Below are 26,789 nucleotides of genomic sequence, written 5' to 3'. Positions count from 1 at the left end.
GCCCGGAGAAGGTCCAGGATTAGAAAGATGATATACCCCTATTGTGACACCTGTCTATATGTGAGTGTTTGGGGGGAACGAGAGGGAGCAGGTGGTAGGTTCTTAAAAGTCCCTAGGGAACTGGAAGATTGGGTGCCCTTGGCCTTCTTCACATTGCCTGGAGAATCAGTGGGAGAGGTAGTGGGAGGCCTGGGGTTGCAGTGGGATGGACAGGAGAGGGGACACAGAGGCCAGGCCAGGCCAGACAAGGTCTCCTCCCAGGTCCCAGCCTCTCTGGGCCCCGTGCCTCCTTCTAGGAGCCTCCCACCAGGCCTGCCCCACTTACAGTGCTGGTCTGGGTGCTGGTCACTGCTGATAGGTGAGTACTGTTGCCCAAAGCTCGGCCTCTCTGTACACTGGTGCCAGTGAATCAAATCCCAGTGTCTTGGGTGAAGCAGAAAACGATAGCTTTCTTGCTTTGCCAGGCAAAGGGGACCAGTGGGCTTCTGTGTCTCCCCTCCAGAGAACTTGATGAGGGGTTTAATAACTGGTTCAAAGGTAAGGTCCCTGACAAGATCAGAGTGTGTGTAGGGCTTGTACTCTCAGGTGGCTGGTCTACTAATCTTGAGCTTTTCTGGTCCCTTTAATCTTGTGTATGCTCAGTCAGGCTCAGTCTCTTTTGTGACCCCATGGACTGTAGTCTGCTAGGCTCTTTCTATCCATTGGATTATCACGGCAAGAATACTGGAGTCGGTTGCTGTGTCCTCCTCCAGATCTTCCTGACCCAGGGATTGAACTCGAGTCTCCTGCATTGGCAGGTGGATCCTTTACCACTGAGCCACCTGGGAAGCCCCTCTCCCTTCAACTTTAATTATGACTCAGGTGATTTCTTGGCTGTTCCTCCCTTCATTATTAACAACTGTTCGAATATGCCCTTTGGAACGCAAGGGAGGTCATGGAGTCTTGCCTATTAAATGGGCAGAAATGCCTCCATGCCTGGGAGCCCCACAGGCCGCTGCTCAGTTTCAGTACACCTGATGAGGCTCCAGGGTCCTGGGGACAGGAGAAAGGGGCTGCCACTTGGGCTGATGGGGGCTGGAGCCCTTCCTCTGCCAGCCCCTCTTGCCTGGACACTTAGTTCTTCCCAGGGTATGAGGCCAAGGGGAGTGGGTACCTGTGGTGAAGGTTGGCTTGGGCAGCAGCACTTCCATTGGCTTTAGCTCAGGCATGGGGTCATATGAGGGAACTAGTGAGACAGCAAGAGCAGGCCAGGAAGAGGAGTATGTCTCATTTCTTCTCCTCAGTGGTTGCTCAGGTCACCCCTGACTCCTCTGTGACAGGAATCCCAGACATCAGATAACTGCTGAGGATGTGGCTGGTCCAGGTTCAGACCAGCTTTTTTTTTTGACTAACCCATCAGTTTCCTAGACTCCATGGTCTTCCTCCCTTTAGCCCATTTTCATATTCCACCATTCTGTGTAAATCACCCCATGGCACTCTCTGGCTTAAATTCAATGACTTCCCATCACCCAAATTACAAAGCCAAAGGTATTTAGCAAGACAATTATGCTCCAGGCTACTCAATCTGGTCAGTTGTGTCTCCCACCCTACTATGAAGAACTGCTGAATGCCTTCCCGGGCATACATCTGAGACCTCTGTACCTTTTTTTATTGTTCTCTCCTTCAAATATTCTTCCCCCTTCTCTGTAAAACTTTCTCTTGAGTTTAATGATCCATCATCAGTCTCTTCTCTGTACTCTCAGTGCCTAACAAATGATGTGTTCGTGTCTGTAAGTCCTTGGCAGATGGTGGATGAATGAGTAAAAGGCTGACCCAGGAGCTAGGCTGACTCCACCTAGGCACTCATTAAGACGGAGTTTGGCAGAAGTGGGAATAGGTCTCAAGGAGATTTGGAACTGCAGTGAGCAACAGGTGGGATTGCAGGGCCCATGACTGGCAGGGAAGCTCCTTTACTCACACTGGACATTCTTTCAAGGTAGGAGGAGAAAAAAGGGGGAGTGGTTAGAGGGATACAGAAGAAGAGAAGGGGGCTTAAGCTACAGTGGTCACCTCATTGCCCAGCTTCACTGCGATCCACAGAGCAACCCCTCACCCCCAGGATGCCCCAGTGCCTCTTTCACCCCTTTTCTTACAGAAGATCTCAGTGGCTTACAGATAAGACCAAAGATACCAACTTAAAAATATCCTGAAGAACACATGCATGTTAGTCATCTTCTGCTAAGTTCAAAGTATTTGGGAAGGACAGTGGTAATGGACCTCAGAAATTCGGTCATACCAAACTGTGTGGCTGAAGAGGGTAAAGGGACCCACTCACCTTGCAGCTCCCGCCCTTTCTCCCAAGCATGTCCAGGAAGCCCTGGAAGTGAAGATCTCAAGGTGTAGCCTGCCCACTGCCAATCAGTACCTCTGCAACAAAAGTCTTGGGGGTCTACTCGGAGTCAGAGTTCTAAGGAGCTATCTTTAAGATTAGCCTTGCCCACACAAACATATCTTTTACTCTTTACAATGTAAAGGTTATCAACGTATGTCTGGGCTGAAGACCTCCAGTCCCACGTTCCATTTAGTTGTCATATAGGAACTTCAAAACTGGGTCAGGTTGGTTATGTCAACATGACTCTCCCAACCCCATATGGTCTTTTCAAACTCCCCCATCTACCACTAGACTACTTGCTTCCCCATCTAGAGGTTAAATAGGTGAGGTCATATAGAAGGGATTCAAATTCAGGTCTTCCCAACCAAAATTTGCTTCCCAGTCTGCAACAACACACATAGTTTAGGGTACTAAGTAGCTCAATGTAACTGGTTTGATTGGAGGTGGTTAGTTTCTTCTTTTCCCTTAAACAGCACTGGGGAAAAGGGAAACCAGTCCTGGGAGTACCAGGTATTGCCTTCTGAGACTTTAATGCTTTTGAGCTTTCTATGCACCAAATGAGTTAGTACTTTACTTTGTACGGTTAATCTTGCCTTGGGGATTATTCAAAAGAGGGAAAATTGTTCACTTTCTGCCCCAAACTCACAACCTCCCCACCCTGAATTATAATACAACCATGAAGGACTCACAACTCTACAGGGGTAGAGTTGAAATATTGTTATAGTGGCCATAGCATTTCAAATAGCCCAACAAATAAAGAGAAAGTCCTGGCTGGATTTGAGAGAACAATTTCTTGTTATCATGAGCCAGAAACAAAAGATTCTACTGAAACTGAATAGTTGACAGACTATGGTTGAACTTTAACCTTCGTGGGGAGTTGAGAAGAGGGTCAACAAATGGAGAAGCCCAAGATTGGTCTGGGGTAAACAGAAGGACAACAGCACTTTAGCAAGGTTATCTTCTGACCCCTCCCACCAGGTATCTGTCATCGATTTTCAGCCCTTTCCCTTCTGAGGCATCTGCCAAACCAAAAGGCTTTCTCCTCTTTTGTAGGATGTTAAGCCAACCCCAAAACATCCCTTAGAGCATGATGCAAAACCAAGAGGGCAGGTTTATAAATCTCATTCCTGGGTAGAAAGTGCACATATCCAACCCAGCACAATGGTTAAGTGGTACAAACGTACACGGTAATAACTTTAATTAAATCAGAGCTGCTAGCACGATTAACGTGTTTGGTAGCCCTGTAGCTATGTCAATGTTCCCAATTTACTAAAACATCAATGTGGCAGAATGCATTTATGAGCTCCAGATTTTCTGAACACTTTAGAGGCTGTTAAAAATAATGTAAAACAGAATTCTCTCTCAGAAACTTAGACATTAAGGTGGAACGCTGGTGGGCTCTTTTTGGGACTTTTTCACGGGGGCACCAAAATGAACAGAGGAAATGTTAGACTGTCAAAGCATATGACAGATGAGGGGAGGCAGATGGGGGAAGAGGGTGTACTAGCCACAAGGCCAACACATTCATGTTCAAAGAAAAGTCTGGGTGAAGGAAACCCCTCCCCCCCAAATAACAAAACCAAACCAAACCCCAGTCAGAGGGGAAAAAAAGGGTTTCATACAACATAGTATCAAAAAGTAAAAGGAACACACTAGATGCACAAACTGGTGGCAAGTCAGTCCAGAGCCTATTATGATAGGTCCTTTCAGTATCAGTCAGCTTTCTTCCCATCTGTTATCCTAAGTTATTTACAGATGTGTGACTTGAACAAGAGTCTTCCAGGAGGGTGGGCAGGCTTCAGTCATTGGTTTCGGGATCTGTCTGAGCCATGTAGGCATCCAACTCAGCATCCAGGTGTCCTTTTGTTTTCGACATGTACGCATCCAACTGGTTGTCCAGCTGCTCCTTGGTCAGTACAGGGCGAGCAAGGGCACCTCTCCCTCGTCCACGGCCTCGGCCTCTGCCTCCAAAGCCCCCTCTTCCCCGACCTATCATACCCCGACCTGGCCCAAAGGAAAAAGAAGAGAACAGTTACAAGTATGTTTAATGGGTACAATGGTAAATGCCCCTCAGAGCAGCGGGGCCTAGCTGAGAAAGGCTGAAGGGCAGGGCAAAGAGGAGAAATCTGGAAAAACAGGAAACACACTGGGTAGAAAGCAACACATGGAAAGCACACATAATGAATCCCTTATTACATGCTCATCTCTAAATGCTAATTTTTTAAATTCTATCAAAGGGAAAATAACTGATAATTAAAAATTTCTTAATCTCAAAATGGAGAAACTAAAAAATTTGAGACTCACTCTATGTTTATAATTAAAATGCAAATACATTATAGATAACTCCATTTAGTAAGATAGGGAGGAAGTAACAAGGGCACAGAGAAACAGGGATGTGAAGCTAGACAGTTTTCAAATTAAACTTTATTGGCGATCCTTCAGAAAAATTAGCTCATCTCTCCTCAAATTTATCAAACCTAAGGAGCTGGCTGATCCTATGTCAGGAGACTGAGGAGTTATTCTGACATAGGAACAATTAAGGGAGTTGGGAAAAAACACTTGGACTAGTTCCAGCCATTTGGATCTCCTGATTCTATTCACATTGTAACAATTACGGTTATCTGAGAGGTGGTTTCAATTCACTTAACAAAACATACCCAGCTTTCTGAAAAGCTACTTTAGACTCCTCCCCACGAAATCCTTGTGATGTCTCTCTCAGAAACCAAGTCAAGATAATTTGAACATGCTATTTCATCCTGAAACCCAAACTAGCTTGCACTTCACTCAATAAGCCAAGCAACATATAATGTGAGAGAAGAAAATAAGCCCTCAAGTTATCAAATGTCCTTTCTCAACAGTTATTATCCCCTGGCTACTTCAAGGTCATAAATTATGGAAGACCCACCACACACTTTAAAAGGACCAAAGCAAATATACACAGGGGCTACAGGAATATATGTATTTTTTTCCTGGACAGGTGTTGTTGGGAGTTTTCCACTAAGCTCTAAGCCAGAAAACTCCCATGAGATTTGGTATTAACAACAGCAACACCATTAAAAATTCTTTTCCAATCTGGGCCATGAAGTCACAAGACAAGTATCACTAAGTCTGAAGGTAAGATTATCAACAAGAGTCAGTTAATTAACTGACACAATACCATCTTGCTTTTTCTACTGTGATGGAAAAATCTCTGGTTTTGCAGAGACACAAACTCAGTCAATACCTATCTCCAAGTCTACCGTCTTTTTAACTCTGCTTTACTTTTGTTCATCCCCCTCTTCTCTATTATTAGACTCAAAGTGGGGTTTTGAGCTACGAGGTGGATTGTGTGGTGGTGGGGTAGGGACAAAAAAAGATAAAACCCTTAACTGACCATCTTGTCATTTTAATAATACACTTTAAATTTGCAAGAGCCTGAAAGAAGACTGCATATAATCTGGCTCTGTAACACATACCTCACTGTTCTTGGAAAAACCATGACAGACTTTCACACTACCAGCATGTGTATTTAGAATATAAGCCAGTTTCATAAAACAAACAAGACAAACAAATAAGCCTGCCTATGACTTGAAGCTGTGCAGAAAGGTGGCTCTGAGTTTTGAAGGGAGAGAAATAAGGGGAAGCTAGTCTCTGAAGTTGGTAGCTGACTAACCTCTACCACCGATTCCGCCACGACCCATAGCTCCACGCCCTAGGCCCCCTCTCCCAGGACCTCCACGACCTCGAACACCACCTCTTCTTAAGCCCATTCGGGGAGCTACGGCTCGTCCACCTCGGAGCAGGTTTTGACCTTGGAGAGGAGGCATACAATGTATATGCAGGTAAATCCAAGAGAGACAAAGTAGATTCTAACCAAAGGAAGGCGGTGAGGGTTAAATGAGAGTTAATTCAGTTAATTTTTAGGTTGGGTGGGGCAAGCTGCACACTGAGTATGAACAGATTAAGCTGCTCTTTATTCAATCAATTAAACAAGTCTGACCACAAATCCATTTTTGGAAGAAGTTGGCAGTTAAATAAATTAGTAAGTATACACATTAATAAGTATATATTGAATAATCACAGATAGGTGCCTAGCATCATGATAGATTTAAAAATAAATGATATGATTCCTGCTCTTAGCATATTTTTGCAGGGGACAAGAACTATACAGGGAACAGTGTAACAGTGCCCAAAATGTTACATATATTTAAGAGCTATGGGTCAACTTGTCCTTTTTTTCCAGGTGTAACAGTGTTTCACTAGAATAGAACCAGGAACAGATGATTAGTTAAGATATAGGCCAAAAGACCCAGAAATTTCTTAATTTGACTTATTTCTAGAACTTGAACGTGCTCTGATTCAAGCAGCAGCAGGGTGTTTTAAGATGGAATGGAGATGACATGAATTACCTGTTGTTACGCAGGTCATAGCCTCTCACCATTGCACATTATCAGAAAAGGAATGGTATCGATAAAAGACATGCAGCACTATTAAAAATACGTGATTTCAAAAGTTATTAATTATATTAATACAAATTCAGGCTTAAAGATGTTAAACAAATGTGTCCATAGCAGCCCAAGAGAAAAGGGAAGGGGATGGGTCCCGAACAATTGTCAGGTACACAGCACTGACCTCGGAGCGACATCCCGCCCCTAAGCAGGGTTCTTGTGGCACGTCCCCCACGAAGTCCTCCTCTGGGCAAGCCTCTCTGGATAATGGGCAGGCCTCTTCCTCCGATTGCTCCCCTGGCCAAGGCCCCTATGGGTCGGCCTAACCGTGCCTGGATGTTACTCTTACCCAGGCGCTGCTTTAAGCTCTTCTGGAAGAAAAGGTGTTAGGGAATTGAGATCAAAAAAGCAATCCAATGGGATTTAGCAACTAAAAGTGCAGAGAAAAAGAAGCGAGATGTCTGTGTGGTGGGAAATAAACCTGCACTTGCTGTCAAGGATCCCAAACCAGAAGCAAGCCTTTGCCTCAGAACACAGTGTAAGAGAAGCAGAATTTTGATCCAGAGCTTCTAAGAAGCTTGAGTATGGTTCCATGAAATTGGCATCACCACAAATTATCTCACTAGTTTGGCTACAGAAGTCATATACCACTACTTGGAATGCAAGTTTTAATAAGAACACTATATTTCAAATCGTGGATTCTGCTGATTTTGAACCACCAGTTGACAATGATATGACTTGATTCATACCTGCCCAAGGACTACCACTCTCTTCAAAGGCTTACTCAAACACCATAGGAAGTTCATCACACTCTGGGCAAAATTTAAATTATAAGTTCATTTGAATTCTTGTGACATAAGAACAAGTTTGATTTCTCAGTCAAAGAGGCCAGTGTGTCCATTTTTCCTCTGAGTATCTATCTCCAGACGGTCCACTTTTTACCTTAAGATGTAAATAAACACAAAAAAGTCAAATCTCCTTTCCTTACATATTTTCAATAGTGATAATTCCATGTCTACCTTTGCAAACAGCTCCATTAAGTCAGTGTAATGACCTTTAATTTATAATAAACATATAACTCAAATATATGTCCATAAAAAACCAGCCAAACCTGCATTAGAATTGAGCTATAATCATAAAACTCAGGGTCACATGTGAGAACAAGGATATACCATACAGATTTTTCAATATATCTGTCCCTCAAAGAGAAACCATGAAAACAAGATCTCAGACAATTAAATTCCTTCAAAGGAATGGATGACTGTGTTGCCTTGAACACCAAAGCCCTAGCAAACCTGTTCTCCTAAAAACACTAAGTCAATATGAATGAAAATAAATTATGTATCCTCAGGCTTCACATACAAGTTACTACAAATGATTTTCTCTGCAACCATATGCTGTGAATTATTATTAGCATGAGATTACAAACTGCTTATCAGAGGGATAGGCTCTGAATGACACGAGGTCAAGACTTCATTCTACAAGTCTGTTGTGCTTGGTCATTCCAAGTATATCCTCTCAAGATCTGGGCTTTAAGGGGAGCCTATATAGTACTTAGAAGTTCTTCTCCCTTCCCAGTCCTGCCTTGCCACCAACCCTATTCTCTGCCTTAACAAGAAGCTCAAGTATGTCAGCTATGCCATCTAGTTTCCACTCTAGAGCTGTGCTTGCTATAGGCTAAGGTATCCACTAGCCACACGTGGCTATTACACACAAAAAAACTTAAAAAAGTAAAATAAAAAATTTAAGCCCCTCAATCACACTAGTCATATTTTCAGTGCTCAACAGTCACGTGGCTAATGGCTACTGTACTGGAGAGCACAGATATAGATAGAGCATTTCCATCATCACAGCAAGTTCTATGGGACACCACTGCTCTAGAGGCTACTTTCTGCACAGATTATATTTAAAGCTTGTTAAAATGTCCTTTGAATAATATGTCAGACTTGTCTTCAGCAATTTTTAATATTTACTCTTAGAAAACAGTGGTGCCTTTTACTGCTTTCCTGAGTCAGGGATGAATGCAGCCACTCCAAGGCTTAAGGTAGCTGAAGCAGAAGGCCTTGTTTATTTTTGGTCAATGAGCCCAGTGGTTCAGGATGGGGGTGGGAGTTATATTTAACTGCTGATTTTATGCACAGCCATGCAGTGCTTCCAGTTAAAGTCCTTACAGTTGCATGGCACCGCCCTCCAGACGCCCAGCCACAGCTTGGACATATCCTTCCACAGCCACTGTCCGGACTTGCATAAAAAGTCTATGAATAATAAAGAGCAGGTTTTATTTCAGATCTGAATAGGATTATTTCTTAATGGAAATTTGAAAGCGAACCCACTAACTCTTAAATTACTCAGTGCTGTAGTTCTATTTTACTGACAAGACTTTAGGTGCTGTGGAGATGAGGGTCACCCTACTCTTTCCACTGTTTAGCACTGAAAACCTTTGACTAAGAGGCCTTTCAGATTCCCTGTACTAGGGAAGCAAGAATAAAGTCATTTCCCTAATTTGTAAATAATTTAATGGGGAATATAGGACTTTTGAAGATCATCTAAAACAGAAAACTAAAAATTCTTTGTGGAAAAGCCAGTCAATCTATTCTTACGGGCAAAGGATCAGAAAACAAGAGATTAATACTCATTGATAACATAGAAACAGGCCACATTGATGGCAAACTCCCTAAAAGAGAAAAACAACAAAAAGTTACTTATTGGTACCTGCCCAAATGGGAATCCTCTGAGGTTCTCTCTCCTCCAGAGAAGTTCAGCTTTTGCCCTGAGCCACCTCATAATTACCCATCATGTCCTGACAGCCTCAGTGGACTGCCTGACAGAGATCAGCTGCTTCTGGAGCATTATGACCCATGCTCTCACCTGCTTAAGTTTTAATGCTGCCTGGACAGAGGGTCTATTCTCCATCTGCTGGGCCAGTCTTCTGTTTCTGGCACTGGCTAGCTGCTGCTGTTGCTGCATCGAAGCCCGAATATTCACTGGCATCGGCTGTTTGTTCTTCAGCATATTAGTAAAGCTTCAAGGTCGAACAAAATGGATGTTTAAATAAAAGCTATTTACAAAACATTTATTGGCATTTTCATGGCTTGCTAGACCAGGAGCTCCAGATCCCACGAACTTAAAGTGGTACACTTAGATCAATGCTGATGTGGGTTCAAGACTCCTCTGCTTCCACAAACTTGCAAGAATCAGAAACTCAGAAATGCAGCTAAGTGTAGCACATTCAATCAAAAGTGATAACAAGGGCTCAGGTAACGGCTTTTAGAGGTGGAAAGCATGAAAAACACGCAATAAGCAGATATGATGACAAGAGACAGAAGATGTAGTTTCAAAGACGGACAAAGCAAGCCAAAACCTCAGGAGACCTGAGGGTGCTATTTTACGGGCAAATATACGGAAGGACAAGAGCACCTTCAAAGCCCATGCAAATGATATACCCACATAAATTATAAGAGCATATCACATTTTCGCATGTATTTGGTCACTTGTAATATGCAAATATAGAGAATCAGAGTAACACACCCTAAGAGATAAAGAGAAGTAAATATGCTTCAGAAAAGACAAACATAAGTAAATCATTTAGTGGCTAATACCAGCTTAATAAAGTCACTAGTCAAAGGCACTCAATGAACAAAGCTCTCAGAAAGTGCCTTTAAATACTATAACTTTTTTTTGTATCAAATGATATATTTTTTCTGACTCCAAAGTATAACTTCTGAAAAGGTTAGTTCAATCATCTAAGAGCTTGTGAAGACACTCTTCTATTACTCCTGTCAAGTTAAGTTTAATGGGATGAAAGAGAACACTCAACTGTAAAAGAATTGAAAACAAAAACAAACTAAAGCAGAGTGGAAAGAAAGTGAAATGGAGCAAAGCAAGTGCCTCTTACAAGGCCCAAGAATGACATTCAAGGGCCTTTGGACATATTCTTAGCTTGCTACCTGCCTCTTACAGGCCAGACACAACACTGCTGGCCTTGGACTGGGCAGCAAGCCTACTGCAGCTAGGGTCATGCTACCGAGCTGCACCACCCCTGTATCAACGTAAAAATATGTGAAGAAAAGGGAGGGTGTGAGGAGTCTTTTTAAAATACATCCCACCAGATAAATATTTCAGATAGCATAATATAAAAATCTACTGATAAGGGGTTTTGAAACAACCGCCCAATTTGTTTTGTGTACCACATACGATGCAACTAAGAACAGAGGTCTGTAGCCTTCTGTTGGTATTTAGTTTAAAACAGACTTTTGTGCATTGGACCCCAGCGCCAATTTAAGTAATGTTTTCTTATGAACGAGCTGAAGTTGCTGTTGGCTGCCTCACCGCTCATTTAGAGACATCTTGGTGGTGCTTTTTAGCACAACTTTCGGCGCGGACTGTGCAGCCATCTTCAAATCCCGAGAATCTACAAAGGACAATGGGCAGAATGAGCAAACCAGAACGGCGACTATCTCATTTCAACAAGACCGAAAGACCCCAAAATGAATGAAAAGGCTTGTATTGATGACTATCAACAATCACACCAAAACTCATTTCAGGTACTGAAACAGAAGCTAGTTACTTCAAACTAATAAACTCCTGGGGCTTCCCAGATGGCGCAGTAGTACAGAATTCGCCTACCAATGCAGGAGACATGGGTTCTATCCCAGGGTATGGAAAATCTCCTGGAGTAGGAAAATAGCAACCCTCTCCAGTATTCTTGCCTGAAAAATTCCATGGACAGAGGAGCCTGGAGGGCTATAGTCTATGGGGTCGCCAAGAGTAGGACACGACTGAACACACACACTTTAAGTTTCAAGGCCGCAGGACAAAAAATATCTGCCCAAGCCTCCAAAATGGCAGACCCAAAGCAAGTGTTGTTAAGAGTCTGGTTTTTTACCAACAGCGGTCCTTCTCAACCTTGGCGGCAAGGAGCTTTAAAAAAACAAAACAAAAAGCACTCAGAAGCCTGGGCCCACACCATTTCAAGCACAATCTCTGATGGTGAAGTCTGGGGATGAGCCATTTATAGCAAGGGAAAATACGTCTACCTCGCTGCTTCTCACGTGCAGCTAAAACTCAGAACTACTGATCTAGAGAGATGACACAGGTATACCAATTTCGCAATCACGTTAGGGGCATTAGCAAGGGCCTGGCGACCTGGGGGAGGAAGGGAATAGGAAAGATTTCCTACACGAACATTCCCCTGGGCGTGCGCTCCCAGAGAGCGCGCCACAAAATTTAACCCTAAAGCCGCCATTACTTTCCAACTTTACTTGAAGTCGTGTAATCCTCCTTTCGTCTCAAACCTGTAAGGACCGCCGACGTAGCTCAACTCGCCAACGTTCCTTTTTCATCCCTATCAAATTCCGATCTTTTCCATCAATCCCGCGACGAGTTTTCCAGTTCGGGGTCTCCCCCGCCTCCCTCTTCTGGGCTCCGCCCCCTTTGGGGCCTCCGACTCCTCTATTTGCTTCCACATCCCACCAGCTCCTGTTCCGCGTCTGCCGGGCCCCTCCGTTCCCCCAAACTCCTGCCCTCCTCACCACAGACACGTACCGAAGGAAACGGACGCCAGTGCTCCTCCCGGGGCTGCCACCACGGCTGCGGCAGGCGGGCCGGAGGCCGGCCGAACCTGAGTTGACGGTGGAGGGGCTCGGGTTAACTTGGTGGGCGGTTGGTTAGATGTGTTAAGCGGTAGATTGTTAAGTTAGTTCGTTGCTGCTGGCTGGTTGTCCGGTCGGCCGGTCCGCCTGCTCACCCGGCCTGCTCTTTCCTTCCTTTCACTACGCCGCTGCCGTCAACTCCCGCTCGGTGTGGAAAACAAAATGGCCGCCACGCCCAGGGCAGAATGGGACCGGCTAAAATGGCGTCGACGCAGCTACGTCAGACGTCAGATCCGCCGCACCCCTAGACGGGCGGGAGAACTTGTGCCACGCCTGTGCGGGGATTAGGGCGGAGCGCTAGGGAGAAGGCGGGACTTTAGCAAAGGCCTCGTCCGTATTACACGCAGCGCCCCGCCCAGGGAAGGGCGTGGCCAAATGGTTTTGCTCTTGGGTTTTAAGGGGCTGCGGATGATTAAGTGATTTGCGTCTCTGGGGCTGATTTAATCTCTGTGAAAGAGTGGTCCGTATTTTCTCGCGCGTCCTTCTGCCCCTGAAACTAAGACAGAACAACTAAAATTCTTTAGGCGGATGTGCCTCGATCTTTCTTGCGGACCACTGGGCTCGAGGAGTTTGCACTCGGGTAGTTGCACTCCCCTTATTCACCCCGGGCCCGGGTCAGAGAATTGTAGATTATAGCAAAAGCCCCAACGGAGGCCGGGGGGGCCAGTGGTCAGAGCACACCTCTACTGGGTTCTGCGCCACTCACCACCGTCTGTCCGTATTTCCCTCTTCACTTCCCTCCCCAGCTTGGCCTGAATATTGTTAAATCCTTATTTTGTGGGGCCTTTGCGTCTCCCCTCCCGTTTCCGTGTCCGCTCTCGCCGTTTTCCGTTCGTGTGGATTTTGATGCAGACCTATACGGGATTTTTATTATGCCTTGACACACAATAAAGGGCTCAAATATTTGAAGAATGAGTGAATGAACACATCTTCACCCTTGCCCCCAATATAAGCGCATCAGATCCTTTCATTTTCCTTCTTAGCATATATTTGTGAGTTTAATGTTTTGGTATCCTTACTGGGCTTTACCTATGTGACGTTGAGGGTTGTGTGTTGTTAGGCTCACTGCTGTGTCCCCAGCTCCCATACGATGTCTAGCACATGGTAGGTCTTAAGTAAATACTTTGAAGGTTGAAGGGAAATTCTGCCTTTATAGCTGAGACGCTGGTACACGTATTAGCTTCATTCATCCTCCACTTCTAGCTGGAACCTTGAATCCCAGCCTTCCTGGGCCTTCAGCATTCCTTAAATAGGAAGATGCAACGGTCCCTTGACCTATCTCCAAAAAGATCTCTCCTCAAATAAGGCAAGTTGTGAGTGAGCAGCCTTCATTTCCCCACCTACTCTATACTGTCCACCTACTCTATGCTGTTACCAAAGGAGACAGACAGCAACGGGCGGCTGGTGAGACAGAAGCCTTTAATGAAAGAGGAGTTGCAGGCCTGGCCCACTATTCTTGCGCCCTTGTTGGTGGGGAGGGAAAAGTAAGGTGAGGGGAAGCAGGGTGAAGGAGCAGGCATGGCAGGGTGGAGGGGACGAGCGCTGCCGCGGGTCTGTCTCCTCAACTGTTCTCCCAGAAGAAGTTGTTGCACGCCACCGTGAGGGCAGCCACCAGCACCACATACTCCTGGAAGTCCACCTCTCCATCTCCATTCTCATCCAGCTCCTTCATCACCTTGTCCACAGCGTCTGCATCCTTCTGGGCCTGTGGAGGGAGGAGATGGAGAGACAGGTATACAGGGAGATGAATAGCACTGAATCAGGGGCATGGGGGGAGGGGTGATTGATTGGGGAGAAAAAGGCAGAGATGAGCAAGAGGAAAACTACTTATAATTATGGGACTCTTGTTTCCTTCCTCAAAACCAACAAAACATTTGTGGCTTCCGGTTGCCTACAGAATTAGCTCCCTAACAAGGCAGAATAATAAAAACAATTACCATATGTTGAGTGCCTACAATGTGACAAGTTCTGCACTAGGAGCTTTACAAGCATTCTCATTTAATTCTAGCGCAATTAGAATGAAGTGGGTTTCATTATTCCCATTCTAGAGAAGAAACAAATTGACAGTTAGTGGTTAAAGAACATGCCCAAACTCACACAGCTAGAAAGTAATAGCATCAGAATTTGAACCCAGGTCTCATAAAATCTAAAAGCTGATACACTTTCTACTGGTTTCTTTTCTGCATCCTTCAGTTCAATCAAAACTACTGAACATATTCCATCTTCTTTCTCCCATCCTCTTGTTCAGATATTGTGCGTGTGAGGTTGCTTCAGTCGTGTCCAACTTTTTGTGACCCTATGGACTGTAGCCTGTCAGGCTGCTCTGTCCATGGGATTCTCCAGGCAAGAATACTAGAGTGGGTTGCTGTGCCCTTCTCCAGGGGATCTTCCTGACCCAGGGGTGTCTCCTGTGGCTCCTGCATTTGGAGCGGATTCTGAGACTGAGCCACCTGGGAACACTTCAGATACTGTACCTCCTCCTAAAATGTGTTTACTTACTCTAATAATCTTCCAGGGGCTTGAGTGCCACCTCTTTGGAGAGGTTCTCCCACTGCAGTTAGGTTAATATTCTCCCATAATCCTTTCTGACACCTCTGTTAAGGCCCTGGGTGCTTCCTGGTGATCAAGGTTTGCTTTCAAGTGTCAGTCTTTTCCTTCTAGGCTGTGTGTTTTGTTATTGATGCGTCTACACATCGCCTAGCCCTTAACAGGTGATCAGTAAATCAGGGCATTTTGACTTGAACCCAGAGGAGTGGGGGGCGGGGGGAGGGGTAGGAGACGGATGGTTGGGCTGAGCTGGGGTGGGGAGATGGCAGAGAGGAGCATACTTTGTTCCCCCATCCCTCCCCAACTCCACCCTGTACCCCCACCCTGTGCTCACATCCAGGAAGCCGGAGAGCTCCGTCTGCAGCAGCTCTTTCAGCTCCTTCTTGCTCAGCTTGTACTTGTCTCCCTCTTTGCCCGAGTGGGCGTGGAACACATTGATGAGAGTCTCCATCGCCGTCTCCAGCTCAGAGCCCATCTCGAAGCTTACCTACCCACGTCCCATCATGGAAGTGAGCTTGGACCATGCTTAGGGTACCTGGGGTTGGGGTAGGGTCCCACAGCTCAAAGAGCCATGAGATCGGATCCCCACCACAATTCATCTTTCCTGAGATTTTACACAAACAGAACTTCTAGACTCATTCTCTGAGCCCTTCAATCCATACCCTAGCCAGAAAGAGTCAGGGCTTTGGGCATGGAGGTGGAGCAGCTGGAGCTGGGCTCACTTTAGAGGCCTAGAGTGGACTCTGCTTGGCTCCTGGCTGCCTGGACAGACACTGAGGTGGGTGGGGCAGGCAGGCGGGGGTGGTCACAGGACCCAGTTTGGCTTCCTCTGGCTCTATTTTTACCCTTGGATTGCCTGCCTAGCACAGCCAAGCTCTGCTATTGGGGATGGTGGGCTGGGCTCCCTTCTATAACCTTGACTCTGTGGCCCACCATAAACAAGGAGTCAGCCTGGAGCCCTTGGTCAGCTTGGTGGAAAGGGTGGAAGTCCGAGTGGATGGTCCAAGATTCATGGGGAGGGAGCCTGAACATGTCACTTTGGCTTCCCTCCATTACCTCTAGTTTGGTTCCTCTTACTTCTCTGCAGAATCAGCCCTTCTACTGGGTAGTAGTGGGAAGGGAAAGAGGAATGTCTGAGCCTTTTCCCTGGAGCCAGGGATCCCAAGGAAGGGGAGAAGATACCTGCGGGATCTTGTCTCTGCTGTTGGCCGCTCCTGTCCCCAGGCCAACTTGGGTGATATTAGGACAGTGGCAGCAGGGAGGATGGGGCTGGGATGTGTTTGGGGAGATAAAGGCTGAATGCATGAGATCTTCTAAATCCAAGGGGCTGGGAGAGAGGAGGGGAAAAATGGAGGGGTCTGTTGAAGAGAGGGGACTACCAAGGCCTCTTTCCCTTGGCCTTGGGACAGTTGGCCCCTCCACAGCCTCCGGGGGCAGCTCAGGTATCTCAGATCAGGTATCCCCATCCTTCCCCAGGCCTGAGGGGTCAGACAATGGGCTCTGATCAGATGACATCCTAGCTCTTCAATGGAGCCCTTGTATGTGTCACCTGAACTCCGGACATGAGAAGCGGTTGTCACAGAGACCTGGGGGAGGTGGAACCCAAGCCGGGGCTGATAGAGGGGATAAGGAGGAAGAGGGAGGGGTGCTCATGGCTCAGTTACCAGCCCCATCCAGGAAGGGCACCTAGAGGGTGCCTGGAGACCTCGAGCAGCCTGGGATTTTGCGTAGGGACCATTCTGAAAGGACTTTGGCAGGGAGGGGGTAGACAGAAAAACAAAGGGAAAGAACGAGAGGAAAGAGGAGCCGAGGTATGGGACAAGAAAGAGGAGGAGAAAGGGAGGTCATATGAAGGGAGGGTGGGAGTGGGTAGAGTTCCCTAGTGCCCCCTCTTCCTGGTATCACATGGTCCATGCTCTCGGAGGGAACCTGGGCAAGGCTGGGTGGGGTGGCAGATACACAAAGGCTGCTGGTGGGTGGGTGTGCAGAAGGAGCAGTTCCATCTGCTTTCTTATTCTTATGCCACTGGAAGCAAGGCAAGAGCTGGTTCTCCTCCCCAGCACCTGGGAGAGGGAGGGAGCTTTGTGGGGGCTCTTGAGGGCTCTGTGGTAGGAGGGCCGGGTCTCCTGGAAGCTCAGTGGCTGGGATTCCCACTGGCTTCCTCACCCGCCAAGCTCCCAGATTTCCCTCTGACCTTCAGTTGCCTCCCCAGCACCTTCCAAACAATGTCTCCCCCAAATCCCAAACTCCTCTCAGACCCTCAGGGCACATGCTGTGCCATCCGCCTCAGTCTCCTGGAACCCTGCTGAAGCCCCCTCTTCCCCAGGCTGGCCAGGGCAGGGAGCAGGGCAGATGGGGCAGGATACTCACTGTCAGCCTGGGAGCAGGTTCTGGACAGGCAGACGAGGCTGCAAATGTGGCTCCTGGAGCTGTGCAGGAAGACCTGTCTTCAGCTGTCCTTCCCCTGCGACGCCCCCTCCGCACCGGCTCCACCCCTTCACAGACAGACACCCAGTGGGGCGAGGGGCCAGGAGTGGACAGAGGCGCCCTCTGTCTCCTGGGCTGAAACAGGCTGCCCTGTGTCCTCTTCTCCAGCCTTGGATGCCACCCCCACGCAGGGGCCCCAAATGGCAGGGCCCAGGAGGAAGGGAGGTGGGAAAGGTCCTGGGAAGAAGGAACACTGAGAGGCCTTCTGGACTCTTCCTCCCATGCTCCACCCTCCCCTCCCAGTAATAATGGGTGTGCAGCCGGGCAGAGAGGAGGTGTGTGCACCTGACTGAGGGGGCTCATCTTGGAGGGGACTCCTCGGTGAATAATTTAGTCTTGGGAATCTCCCTGAGGGGTTTCATCCTGACAACCCCACTGAGGGATTTCAATCCAGGGTCTCCTCTGTGCGGGGCACTCAGCCTGGGTCCTGCTCTGTTTGTCGGGTCTCAGAATGGATCCTCTGTGGAGGTCTTGGGCTGCAGGATCCTTAGTGGGGTCTCATTTTGAGGGGCCCTCTGTGGTGTTTCTTAGATGGGACCTCTCAGTGCTGAGCTCCCCCAGTTGTTTTTCCAATCTGTAGTGCCTTCTCCCAATGGCAATAGGCTGCTGCTGCTGCTAAGTCGCTTCAGTCGTGTCTGACTCTATGCGACCACATAGATGGCAGCCCACCAGGCTCCCCCGTCCCTGGGATTCTCCAGGCAAGAATACTGGAGTGGGTTGCCATTTCCTTCTCCAATGCAGGAAAGTGAAAAGTGAAAGTGAAGTCGCTCAGTCGTGTCTGACTCCCAGAGACCCCATGGACTGCAGCCCACCAGGCTCCTCCATCCATGGGATTTTCCAGGCAAGAGTACTGGAGTGGGGTGCCATTGCCTTCTCTGCAATGGAAATATACATACACCTCATTAGAGAAGGGGGTATGGTGGGCCAGCAGGCTCCCTGTATTGGGAGTGATGGGATCCCAGTACGCCTGATGAGTGGGATCTGGCCAGGCAGCTCCAGGGAGTCCCCTCCCTCACCAAGTGGAGGCAGGTGGGCTGGGTTGTGGGGACCAGGGTTCCTGGTCTGATTGCTGGAGCAGGGGTGGGATGCCGTATGTGTGATTGGGCAGGTCTCCTCTCCACAATCTACGACGGAAATTTGACACCTCCGGGCTTGGGAGGGGCTCTCTCCTCCTTCCTGGAGGTTTATAAACCACAGCCCTGGGGCTCCTGCTTGCTGCACCCCATCTCCTTGCCCCGGTGAGTCTTTCCCTTTAACCCTGGAGGGAGCCTGGGGAGCATTTTTTTCCGCCCTGGGCTCCCAAGTCCCTCCCCTGGACCTGGCTTAGACTGGGATTCAGGAAATGGCTTTGGGAAATGCAGCAACAGTCCTCACAGAGGGGAGGGGGTGGGCTGGAAAAGGGAGGATGAGTGGGCATGGCCCCAGCTGTCACCCCCCGAGTCCCCCCTCCACCACTGCCTCCGGCTGTGAGTGCCAGTACCCAGCCCAGACCGCTGTTTCTGGGAGACGAGGGTAGGGAGGGCTGTGGGGTCTTGAGCTCCACTCTCTGCCCAGCTGCCCCCGAGGGGAGATGTGCGTGGGGCGACAGAGAGGCGGGTTCTGTCCAGACCGAGCCAGCCCTGACCACAGCTGGGCATCTGCCAGACCCTGGCTTCTCTGCTGGGAAGAGCGGCCAGTGTGTGTGTGTGGGGGCGGGTGCAGTGCAGGCGGGTGGAGACCCAGGTCCTTGCACAAACAAGCTTTGGAGACAAACAACCCCGTGACCCTTTGAGGCTGGTGAAACTCCAAGAAAGGGTCCTTGGGACTAAACCCCACGAGAGGGGCCACACGAGACTGAGAGGAGTCCAAAGAAAGACCCCAGTCCGAAAGCCTCCTCCCAGATGGAGGGGTCTCCAGACTGAGGGACCAACGCACAGGGGTCCCTGAGACACGGATACAGCAAAAGGATCCCCAGACTGTGAGACCTAGAGAGGAAGGGGTTCCTGGAAGTGAACATTCCTGCCTCCTTACGCTGAGGTACCGTTGCCTGGTCCCTTGCCCCAAGCTCCATCCCCTCATCCTTGTCCCTTTTCTTCTTCCCTGTGAGGCTTCCTCAGGCAGAGACTTGAGGTGGCAGCGCCAGGGCAGGAGCCTCTGGCCTGTCCTGACTCTCCCTTCCTCTCCTTCCCCCTCCGGCAGGCCAGCCCCGTGAGGACATCAGCCCCAGCTGCAGGGTCCTGATGGCAGCCGAGCCACTCACTGAGCTGGAGGCGGCCATTGAGACAGTGGTCACCACCTTCTTCACCTTTGCAGGGCGGGAAGGCAGAAAAGGCAGCCTCAGCGTCAATGAGTTTAAGGAACTGGTCACTCAGCAGTTGCCTCACCTGCTCAAGGTGGGTGGGGGTCTCTGGGCATGCGGTTTTGGGAGCCAGGGACTGAAGGACACTGGGTCCGTGAGGAGATATTGCTGAGCATAAGGTGACCACAGGTGGACTGAGAAGAAGTGTGTGGCAACTGCATGTGTAAATGGTTCTGGCTGTTCTTGCCTGGTGTGTGTGTGACTAGGTAATACTATGAGTGCATGTGTGTTGCTGCAAAGGGCTTTGTGCTCCTGCCAGGCGATGCTGTTGGGTTCTTGTTGGGTCTCTCTGGTTTCATTTTCCCAGCACAGGACTGGACCCAGAGCTGGTTTCCAGAAGATTCATAGGCCGTCAGAGCTGAAAGGAGGCCAAGAGAAAATATGGTCCAAAGTCCTCACTTCACATGTATAGAAACTGAGGCTCAGCTATGGGAAAGGGTTTGTTAAAAATAAAAACACAGCCGAACTCACAGAGTCGCAGAATCTCAAAGCAGGAGGTTCCTGTAAGTGGTTTGTGGTTATTCCCCGCGCTCTCTGGGAATCCCCTCGGTAATGCAACTGACACCATCATTCTTTCTCTCCTACTTACAGGATGGGGTAGGGATTTACGTTTCATCTTCATTGGGTTGGCACATCATCCCAGGCTGTTCAGTTTCATTTACATCCTTTCTGAAAATTCACAGGCACACGAAAGTGTGTGAATATGGATTAAAAAAAAAAATCCCTACAAACTAGTCTCTGAAATGCGTAGTCTATCATCTGGAATATCTCCTACATCCTTAAACTTCTCCCTTCCTCTTCTCACAGGAAACGTCAGGCTCTCCCCTGAAAATACAGCATTCCCTGTAGCCCTGTCAAATAATGACTGGTTTTTCTTCCAAATCTAATTCCTTCTGGGCCTGGAAATTCAGGTAGTGACCTCTTCGCTTTTCATTGCAACTTCCAAATGATAGTTTCCTCTCCTTCTCCTCCCCCACTCTCCCTCTCCTGTCCCTGCTCTCCCCATCTCTTCTTCTTTTTTTTGGCTGCACCTGTGGCATCTTGTGGGATTTTTTTTTAGTTCCCCTGACCAGGGGTCAAACCCAGGCCCTTGGCAGTGAGAGCACAGAGCCCTAACCACTGCACTGCCAGGAAATTCCGTCTTCATCGTGAGACACTCAGCTCCTTGGAAGCTCATATATACGCCTGCCATTCTAATTGTACACCTTATAGCTCTTCAGCTTCTGGCTTACTGTTTTTCTTCTCGTCATTGCCACTGTCAGAATCCACACAGACAACTCATTCCACACCTGGGCCTTTCGATTTCTTCAATTCCTTACTTTCAAAGATTCTGTCTTCCTACATCTCAGCATTCTTGCCTCTCTGCCCCACTGCCCTGTTCAAGATCTTTACATCTTGTCATTACCAGTGCATCGTCTCCACAATCTCAGTTTCAGGCCTCTCTTCATCGACCACCTCCTGCCATTCCATCCACTCCATCCCTTCACTCCACCATTCTGACTCCACTGGAACCTTCAGTCTCTTGACCTTAATTAACACTTTTCCATCTTCCGTCACCATCCCTCAAGACCTCACTTCCCTTCTTACTCTGCTGGATTCTAAGGCTCACCACTATAATCACTTGCTCAACTCCCCTTGATTCTCTTTGTTTCTGTCCTAGTTATTTGGCAAAATCTCAACCCGAGTTAAATCCGACATTTCAACGCCATTAGCTTGCTGGTGAAACCCACCATTCTGCAGCTGAATTTGGCTGGAGAAAAATATACTTCCACGTTGACTTGTCTTACTTTAAATCTATGACTGTTGGCAATGCCTGGTCATTCTCCATTCCCCTACCTGATTCATTTACCAGCCCTTTCAGATGATTATTTCACAACTTTTCCTTTCTCCTCAACTCCAGGACCTCTTCTCATAATCTCCTTGTCACTGAGAATTTTTCTCACTGAGAAAATAAAAGCCATCAGGAAACTTCTATGTGCTTCCTCCCCCAAAGTTACTAACTGATCAGCGCATTTCCTGCCTGCCTTCATGTTACGGGAATGATCTCTCTCTGCTTTTAAGGCTGGTCCCTCTGCTGGTGGCGCTAAATCCCATCCCTTCTCACCTTCACTCTCCCAATTCTTCCTCTCTTCTCTTGCATCATCAAAACTTCCCTCTGTAGGGACTTCCCTGGTGGTCCAGTGGTTAAGACTTCCCCTTTCAATGCAGGGGACACGGGTTTGATCCCTTGTCAGGGAACTAAGATCCCATATACCTTGTGGCCAAAAACTCAAAACGTAAAGCAGAAGCAATACTGTAACAAATTTAATAAAGCCTTTTAAAATGGCCCACATAAAAAAAATCTTAAAACTTCCCTCTCTACCGCCCTTGACCCTGTAATTCCCTCCAGCTATGCCTTACACCTCTGCTCCCCTTTGTAGTAAAACTCCTCAAAAGCAGGGAGAGTTACTTATACTTGCCGTCCCTGCTTTTCCTCTCCTGGTTCAGAATGCACATCCCCCAGGGGTCTGCTAGACTTACTCCTCATTTGACTCAGATGGCACGTCCTCAGCGTGGCCCTCCTTCGCCACCGAGCACAGAAACCACCTCCTGTGCCCTGTACCTTTGTTATTATTGAGTTGCTCAGTCGTGTTGACTCTTTTGTGACCTCATGGACTGTATCCTGCCAGGTTCCTTTGTCCATGGGATTTTCTAGGCAAGAACACTGGAGTGGGTTGCCATTTCCTTCTCCAGGGGAGTCTTCTCGACCCAGGGATTGAACTCTCATCTCCACATCTTCTGCATTGCAGGTGGATTCTTTACTGCTGAGATACCAGGGAAGCCTAAGACATCAGGACTGATATGTGCTTAGTCGCTCAGTCGTGTCTGACTCTTTGCGACCCCATGGACTGTAGCCCACCAGGCTCCTCTGTCCATGGGATTTCCCAGGCAAGAATACTGGAGCAGGTTGCCATTTCCTGCTCCAGGGGATCTTCCCAACCCAGAGATCCAACCTGCATCTCTTGCATCTCCTGCATTGGCAGGTGGACTCTTTACCACTGTGTCACCTGGGTAGCCCTCTGTCCCCTTTACCCTAGAGCTGTTTTCTTTCAGGACAGTTTCTTCACAACAGCCTCCATTACATAATTTAATTTAATTTATTTTTAAGATATTTATTTACTTATTTGACGGCGCCAAGTCTGAGTTGCAGCATGTGGGATCTCGTTCTCTGACCAGGGATTGAATCCAGGCCTCCTGCATCGCGAGTGTGGAGTCTTAGCTGTTGGACCACCGGGGAACTTCTTCCGTTATATAATTTTATGTTACCAAGAAGTAGCATGTAATTTCCTTCCTTTCCATTGGAGGAAACATTCTGATTTTCATAAAGGGGAGGAATCTGCTCACTGCTTTATTTTCAGCACTTAGAGTGGTGTCTCACTCCTAGGTGGTGTTGGTTGGTCGCTCAGTCTTGTCTGACTCTTTGTGACTCTACAGACTGCAGCATGCCAGGCCTCCCTGCCCTTCACTGTCTCCTGGAGCTTGCTCAAACTCATGTTCATTGACTCAGTGATGCCATCCAACCATGTCATCCTCTGTTGCCCGCTTCTCCTCCTGCCCTCAGTCTTATCCATGTTTTCTTCCATATCCTTCAGTTCAGTTTTCTTCACAAAAGCTTAAAATATAGTTCTACATTTTTCCTGAGTGCTTTATTTTATATTTTTACTATTCTCAGTGGAATCTTTCATATTATATTTCCAAAATGGTATTTGTTTTTGAGTATTAATATTATCACCAGATACTTTATCATTTCTAATAGTTTTTTTGGGGGGAAAGAAATACAGAATTGTAGCTAAGAGCATAAGCTCCGAGTTAGACAACCTAGGTTCAAATACAGGGTCTAGTTTGTCATCTGTGGTGAGTACTTTAATCTTTCTGAGCCTTGATTTCTCACCTGTGAACTGGACTCGTACCGTTCTTGTTGGATTGGTCTTGCATTTATTCAGTCAGTATTTATTGAGTGCCTACTATGTTCTGTTCTGACATTGACCTAGGCTTTGGGTTATAGTAGTGACCAAGCCTCCACTCTGTGCCAAACACTTTCCCAGGCATTGGTAACACGGTGGTGGACAAGATGGACAAGGGCCCTATGTTCCTGGAGCCTTTCATTCTAGCAGATTATGAAGACTGAATGATGTAAAGCATGTAATATGTTCAGCATAATGCTTGGAACAGTCAGAACTATTAAATGCTTACACTTGCTGAAATGTTAGCTTTTATTCCTCTTTTTGGTTTTTCCTAGGTATACAGTTATCTAATTGCTAATATTACAAGGGGTGAATTTACATCCTCTTTCTTAACAATTTTACTTTTTATTTCTCTCTCTTGACTAATTGTATGTTTCCCCTCTCCCTCCCCATGTAACACTTGCAATTGCTTTCCCCTGGCAATGCTTATAGTATTTTACAGTTAAGTGTGACTGTGTCCTTTAAAAAAGTCTGTTGAGCTCTTCTATGAATTAGTTTCGTGCCATCTATAGATCTGGAAAGCCACCTTAGCCTTCATCCAAACGTTGATTCAAATGTTGGGCATGCGCTGTGCCTGAGGCATCCTTGTCTGGTTTGACATGGATCTGTTGTTCAACAGTCAACTTTTCTGTTGTGGTTATCCATCTGGCAACAAACCCTTTGATCACGGTGGTCCAACTTAGAATATCCTTAGATTTCACAGGTCTGCTGGGAGAGACTTTGCCAAGGACCCCCTAGAAAACCAGATACCTTGTGTCCTTACCATTCCCCTGATCTACCAGGCTAGTGACCCGGCTGGAAGAATGAGAAGGCATTAGGGTTACACAAGCAGGCAGCAAAGTGCTGTGAATGCCTCCAACTTTCTGTGAGGGAGGAGGATGGCCTGAGAAGACTCTGAGGGTGGTCAGAGGGAGTCCATGCCTACAAGGGCTCCCCAAGTGTCCTTGGGCTTATCCCAGGGCTGGTGCAGTGATGTGCTGAAACCTCCTGGTACCTGCAGTTGAAGGCCCATTTGTGCATCTCTTCCCCTCTCTGCGTTCAGTGACATCACGTTTATGGTTCACAATCCCCCATGGTGGGTGTATTTAGACCACAGCACACACTATAACCAGGTTCCCCACTTCCACCCTTTGCTTTCCCCTGGAGTTGGGCACCAGGGTAGTGCCATGTTGAGGCTGCAGCTTCATCCAGAAGGTGTGAGGGTAGCTCTAGTGCTCTTTGAGGGAAGGGAATAGTGACTGGCAATTCTTCCCTGTCTCCCTGTGTCCAAACAGTCATTTCTAACTCTACTGTTTGCTGTGGTGTCTCCCCAGGATGTGGGCTCCTTAGATGAGAAGATGAAGAGCTTGGATGTGAATCAGGACTCAGAGCTCAAGTTCAGCGAGTACTGGAGGCTGATTGGGGAGCTGGCAAAGGAGATTAGGAAAGAGAAGGCCCTGGAGATCCGGAAGAAGTGATGCCAGCTGGCTGGGATGGGGGCGGGCATGGCATGGCTGGGTTGAACCCCACTCCCCGCAAATAAAGCTTTCTCCTTGAAACACGGATGTTGCTTATTCCAGACCCATCCTGATTTCTTCTCTTGAGACCAGGGGGGTGGGAAAGCTCTGCCCCACCTGAGGGCAAGTCCAAAAATTATGAGCACCAACATAATTCGTCTTCAAATATTCTGCAGCATCAGGTCTCGAACGGGTAGGTGCTCAGTAATACACGGTTGATGAGTGAATATATGAAAGGTAGACTGAGATCTCTGGGACATGTGAGGGGACTTATATCCCGCCAGCTGCTCTGGGGCTTGGTCTTGGCTTTTACTTTCTTATTCCTGGGGTTTGTGTCCTTGGATGGTAATGATAGCAGTGAACATGTGTTGAGGGCTTGGTCTGTGCCAGGAATGGTGCTGAGCATTTTCTTGCATTAGTTAATTCTCACAGGCTGTTGAGGGAAGTACTATTTTTAAGTCCTGTATCAAAGAAGAGGAAACAGATTTTGGAGAGGTTAAGTCACAAAGACAAGAATAGGTGGAACTGGAACTTCCCCGGTGGAGTGGCCAAGACTCCACGTTCCCAATGTGGAGAAACTGGGTTTCGTCTCTGGTTGGAGAACTAGATCCCATATGCTGTAACTAAAGATCCTGCACAGTGAAGGTCGAAGATCCCTCGTACCACGACTAAGACCCGGTGCAGCCAAAAAAAAAAAAAAAAAAGAATAGATGAAACTGGGTTGAAATTCCAGAGCCTCTGTGATGAATTGGGATCGTCTCTCAATGGGTACACTGGACCGGGTTCTCCTCCTTCTTGGCTGGAGAGGCATGCGGTTTACACTATCTGCCACCAGAGGGAGCAGGGGTGGGGCAACTCAGCAGGTGCTGCCTTCCAGGGCCTGGCACCGCCTTACTGTCAGGAGGCTATCATTTGAGGCCGCTGAGTCCAGAGGAACGTTTAGTCTAAGACAGTCTCCTCATCACACATCATAAAAGGGTCCTAGATTGAGATTTGCCCTGTAAGTACCCCTGGACAGAGAAACCTCAGAGGGAACCCCAGGCTGGAGCTCTGAGGGTCTACTTGAGACATTCCAGAGTGGCTCCCCCAAGACACTAAGAGGGATGCCCAGACTGAGATATTAGAGACCTCGGGCTGAGGCACTCTTGGAGAAACACTGCGATTGAAATACCCTCAGAGGGGTCCCCAGATTGAGACCCTTTCAGAAGAATTCTCAGAATAAGACACTTTGGGGACTTCCCTGGTGGTCCAGTGGTTAAGAATCCACCTTCCAATGCAGGGGATGTGGGTTCAACCCCTGGTTGTGGAACTAAGGTCCCACATACCTCGGAGTGCAGCCAAAAAAAAAAAAGAATAAGACACTTCCAGAAGGGTCCTCTCATTGAGACACAGACACCCCTGTGTGCTTAGTCACTCAGTCATGTCCAACGCTTTGGGACCCCATGGACAGTACCTGCCAAGGCTCCTC

The 26,789-nt window shown here is 47.7% G+C and overlaps 3 protein-coding genes and 1 long non-coding RNA gene across 12 annotated transcripts; 2 read left to right on the top strand and 2 right to left on the bottom strand.

Moving 5' to 3' along the window:
- Positions 1 to 3,143: 3,143 nt before the first annotated feature.
- CHTOP (chromatin target of PRMT1) lies at positions 3,144 to 12,631 on the bottom strand. 6 transcript variants are annotated; one of them, XM_070367196.1, is made up of 7 exons: positions 12,343 to 12,629; positions 11,128 to 11,209; positions 9,667 to 9,820; positions 8,970 to 9,053; positions 6,983 to 7,169; positions 6,024 to 6,161; positions 3,144 to 4,375 (listed from the first exon to the last, which is right to left on the bottom strand). In XM_070367196.1, the coding sequence occupies exons 2-7, from the start codon at positions 11,190 to 11,192 to the stop codon at positions 4,170 to 4,172; spliced, it is 834 nt and encodes a 277-aa protein (XP_070223297.1). In that variant the 5' UTR covers positions 11,193 to 11,209; positions 12,343 to 12,629; the 3' UTR covers positions 3,144 to 4,169. The 6 variants fall into 6 exon arrangements, with proteins under 6 accessions (XP_070223297.1, XP_070223298.1, XP_070223300.1 ...); XM_070367197.1 differs by having other exon boundaries at positions 6,983 to 7,166; XM_070367199.1 differs by lacking the exon at positions 6,024 to 6,161 and having other exon boundaries at positions 12,343 to 12,631.
- A 1,218-nt stretch (positions 12,632 to 13,849) lies between these two features.
- S100A1 (S100 calcium binding protein A1) lies at positions 13,850 to 17,520 on the bottom strand. 3 transcript variants are annotated; one of them, XM_005910014.3, is made up of 3 exons: positions 17,367 to 17,520; positions 15,331 to 15,483; positions 13,850 to 14,154 (listed from the first exon to the last, which is right to left on the bottom strand). In XM_005910014.3, exons 2-3 carry the CDS (start codon positions 15,469 to 15,471, stop codon positions 14,011 to 14,013), a joined length of 285 nt encoding a protein of 94 aa, XP_005910076.3. In that variant the 5' UTR covers positions 15,472 to 15,483; positions 17,367 to 17,520; the 3' UTR covers positions 13,850 to 14,010. The 3 variants fall into 3 exon arrangements, with proteins under 3 accessions (XP_005910076.3, XP_070223296.1, XP_014338534.1); XM_070367195.1 differs by having other exon boundaries at positions 15,331 to 15,494; positions 17,367 to 17,465; XM_014483048.2 differs by having other exon boundaries at positions 15,331 to 15,531; positions 17,367 to 17,449.
- A 1,049-nt stretch (positions 17,521 to 18,569) lies between these two features.
- Positions 18,570 to 25,367, top strand: S100A13 (S100 calcium binding protein A13). Of its 2 annotated transcripts, none has more exons than XM_005910013.3 (3): positions 18,570 to 18,721; positions 19,662 to 19,855; positions 25,139 to 25,367. In XM_005910013.3, the coding sequence occupies exons 2-3, from the start codon at positions 19,703 to 19,705 to the stop codon at positions 25,280 to 25,282; spliced, it is 297 nt and encodes a 98-aa protein (XP_005910075.1). In that variant the 5' UTR covers positions 18,570 to 18,721; positions 19,662 to 19,702; the 3' UTR covers positions 25,283 to 25,367. The 2 variants fall into 2 exon arrangements, with proteins under 2 accessions (XP_005910075.1, XP_014338537.1); XM_014483051.2 differs by lacking the exon at positions 18,570 to 18,721 and adding an exon at positions 19,164 to 19,499.
- On the top strand, positions 19,864 to 25,132 carry LOC138987196 (uncharacterized). Its single transcript, XR_011463599.1, has 3 exons — positions 19,864 to 20,324; positions 20,629 to 20,732; positions 22,611 to 25,132. It is a non-coding gene; the product is annotated as an uncharacterized lncRNA (long non-coding RNA).
- Positions 25,368 to 26,789: the final 1,422 nt, after the last annotated feature.

The sequence above is a fragment of the Bos mutus genome, chromosome 3, assembly GCF_027580195.1.
Source record: "Bos mutus isolate GX-2022 chromosome 3, NWIPB_WYAK_1.1, whole genome shotgun sequence".
NCBI lineage: Eukaryota > Metazoa > Chordata > Mammalia > Artiodactyla > Bovidae > Bos > Bos mutus.
The sequence above is the reverse complement of the archived record's forward strand: the minus strand, read 5'-3'. Positions and strand labels throughout refer to the sequence as shown.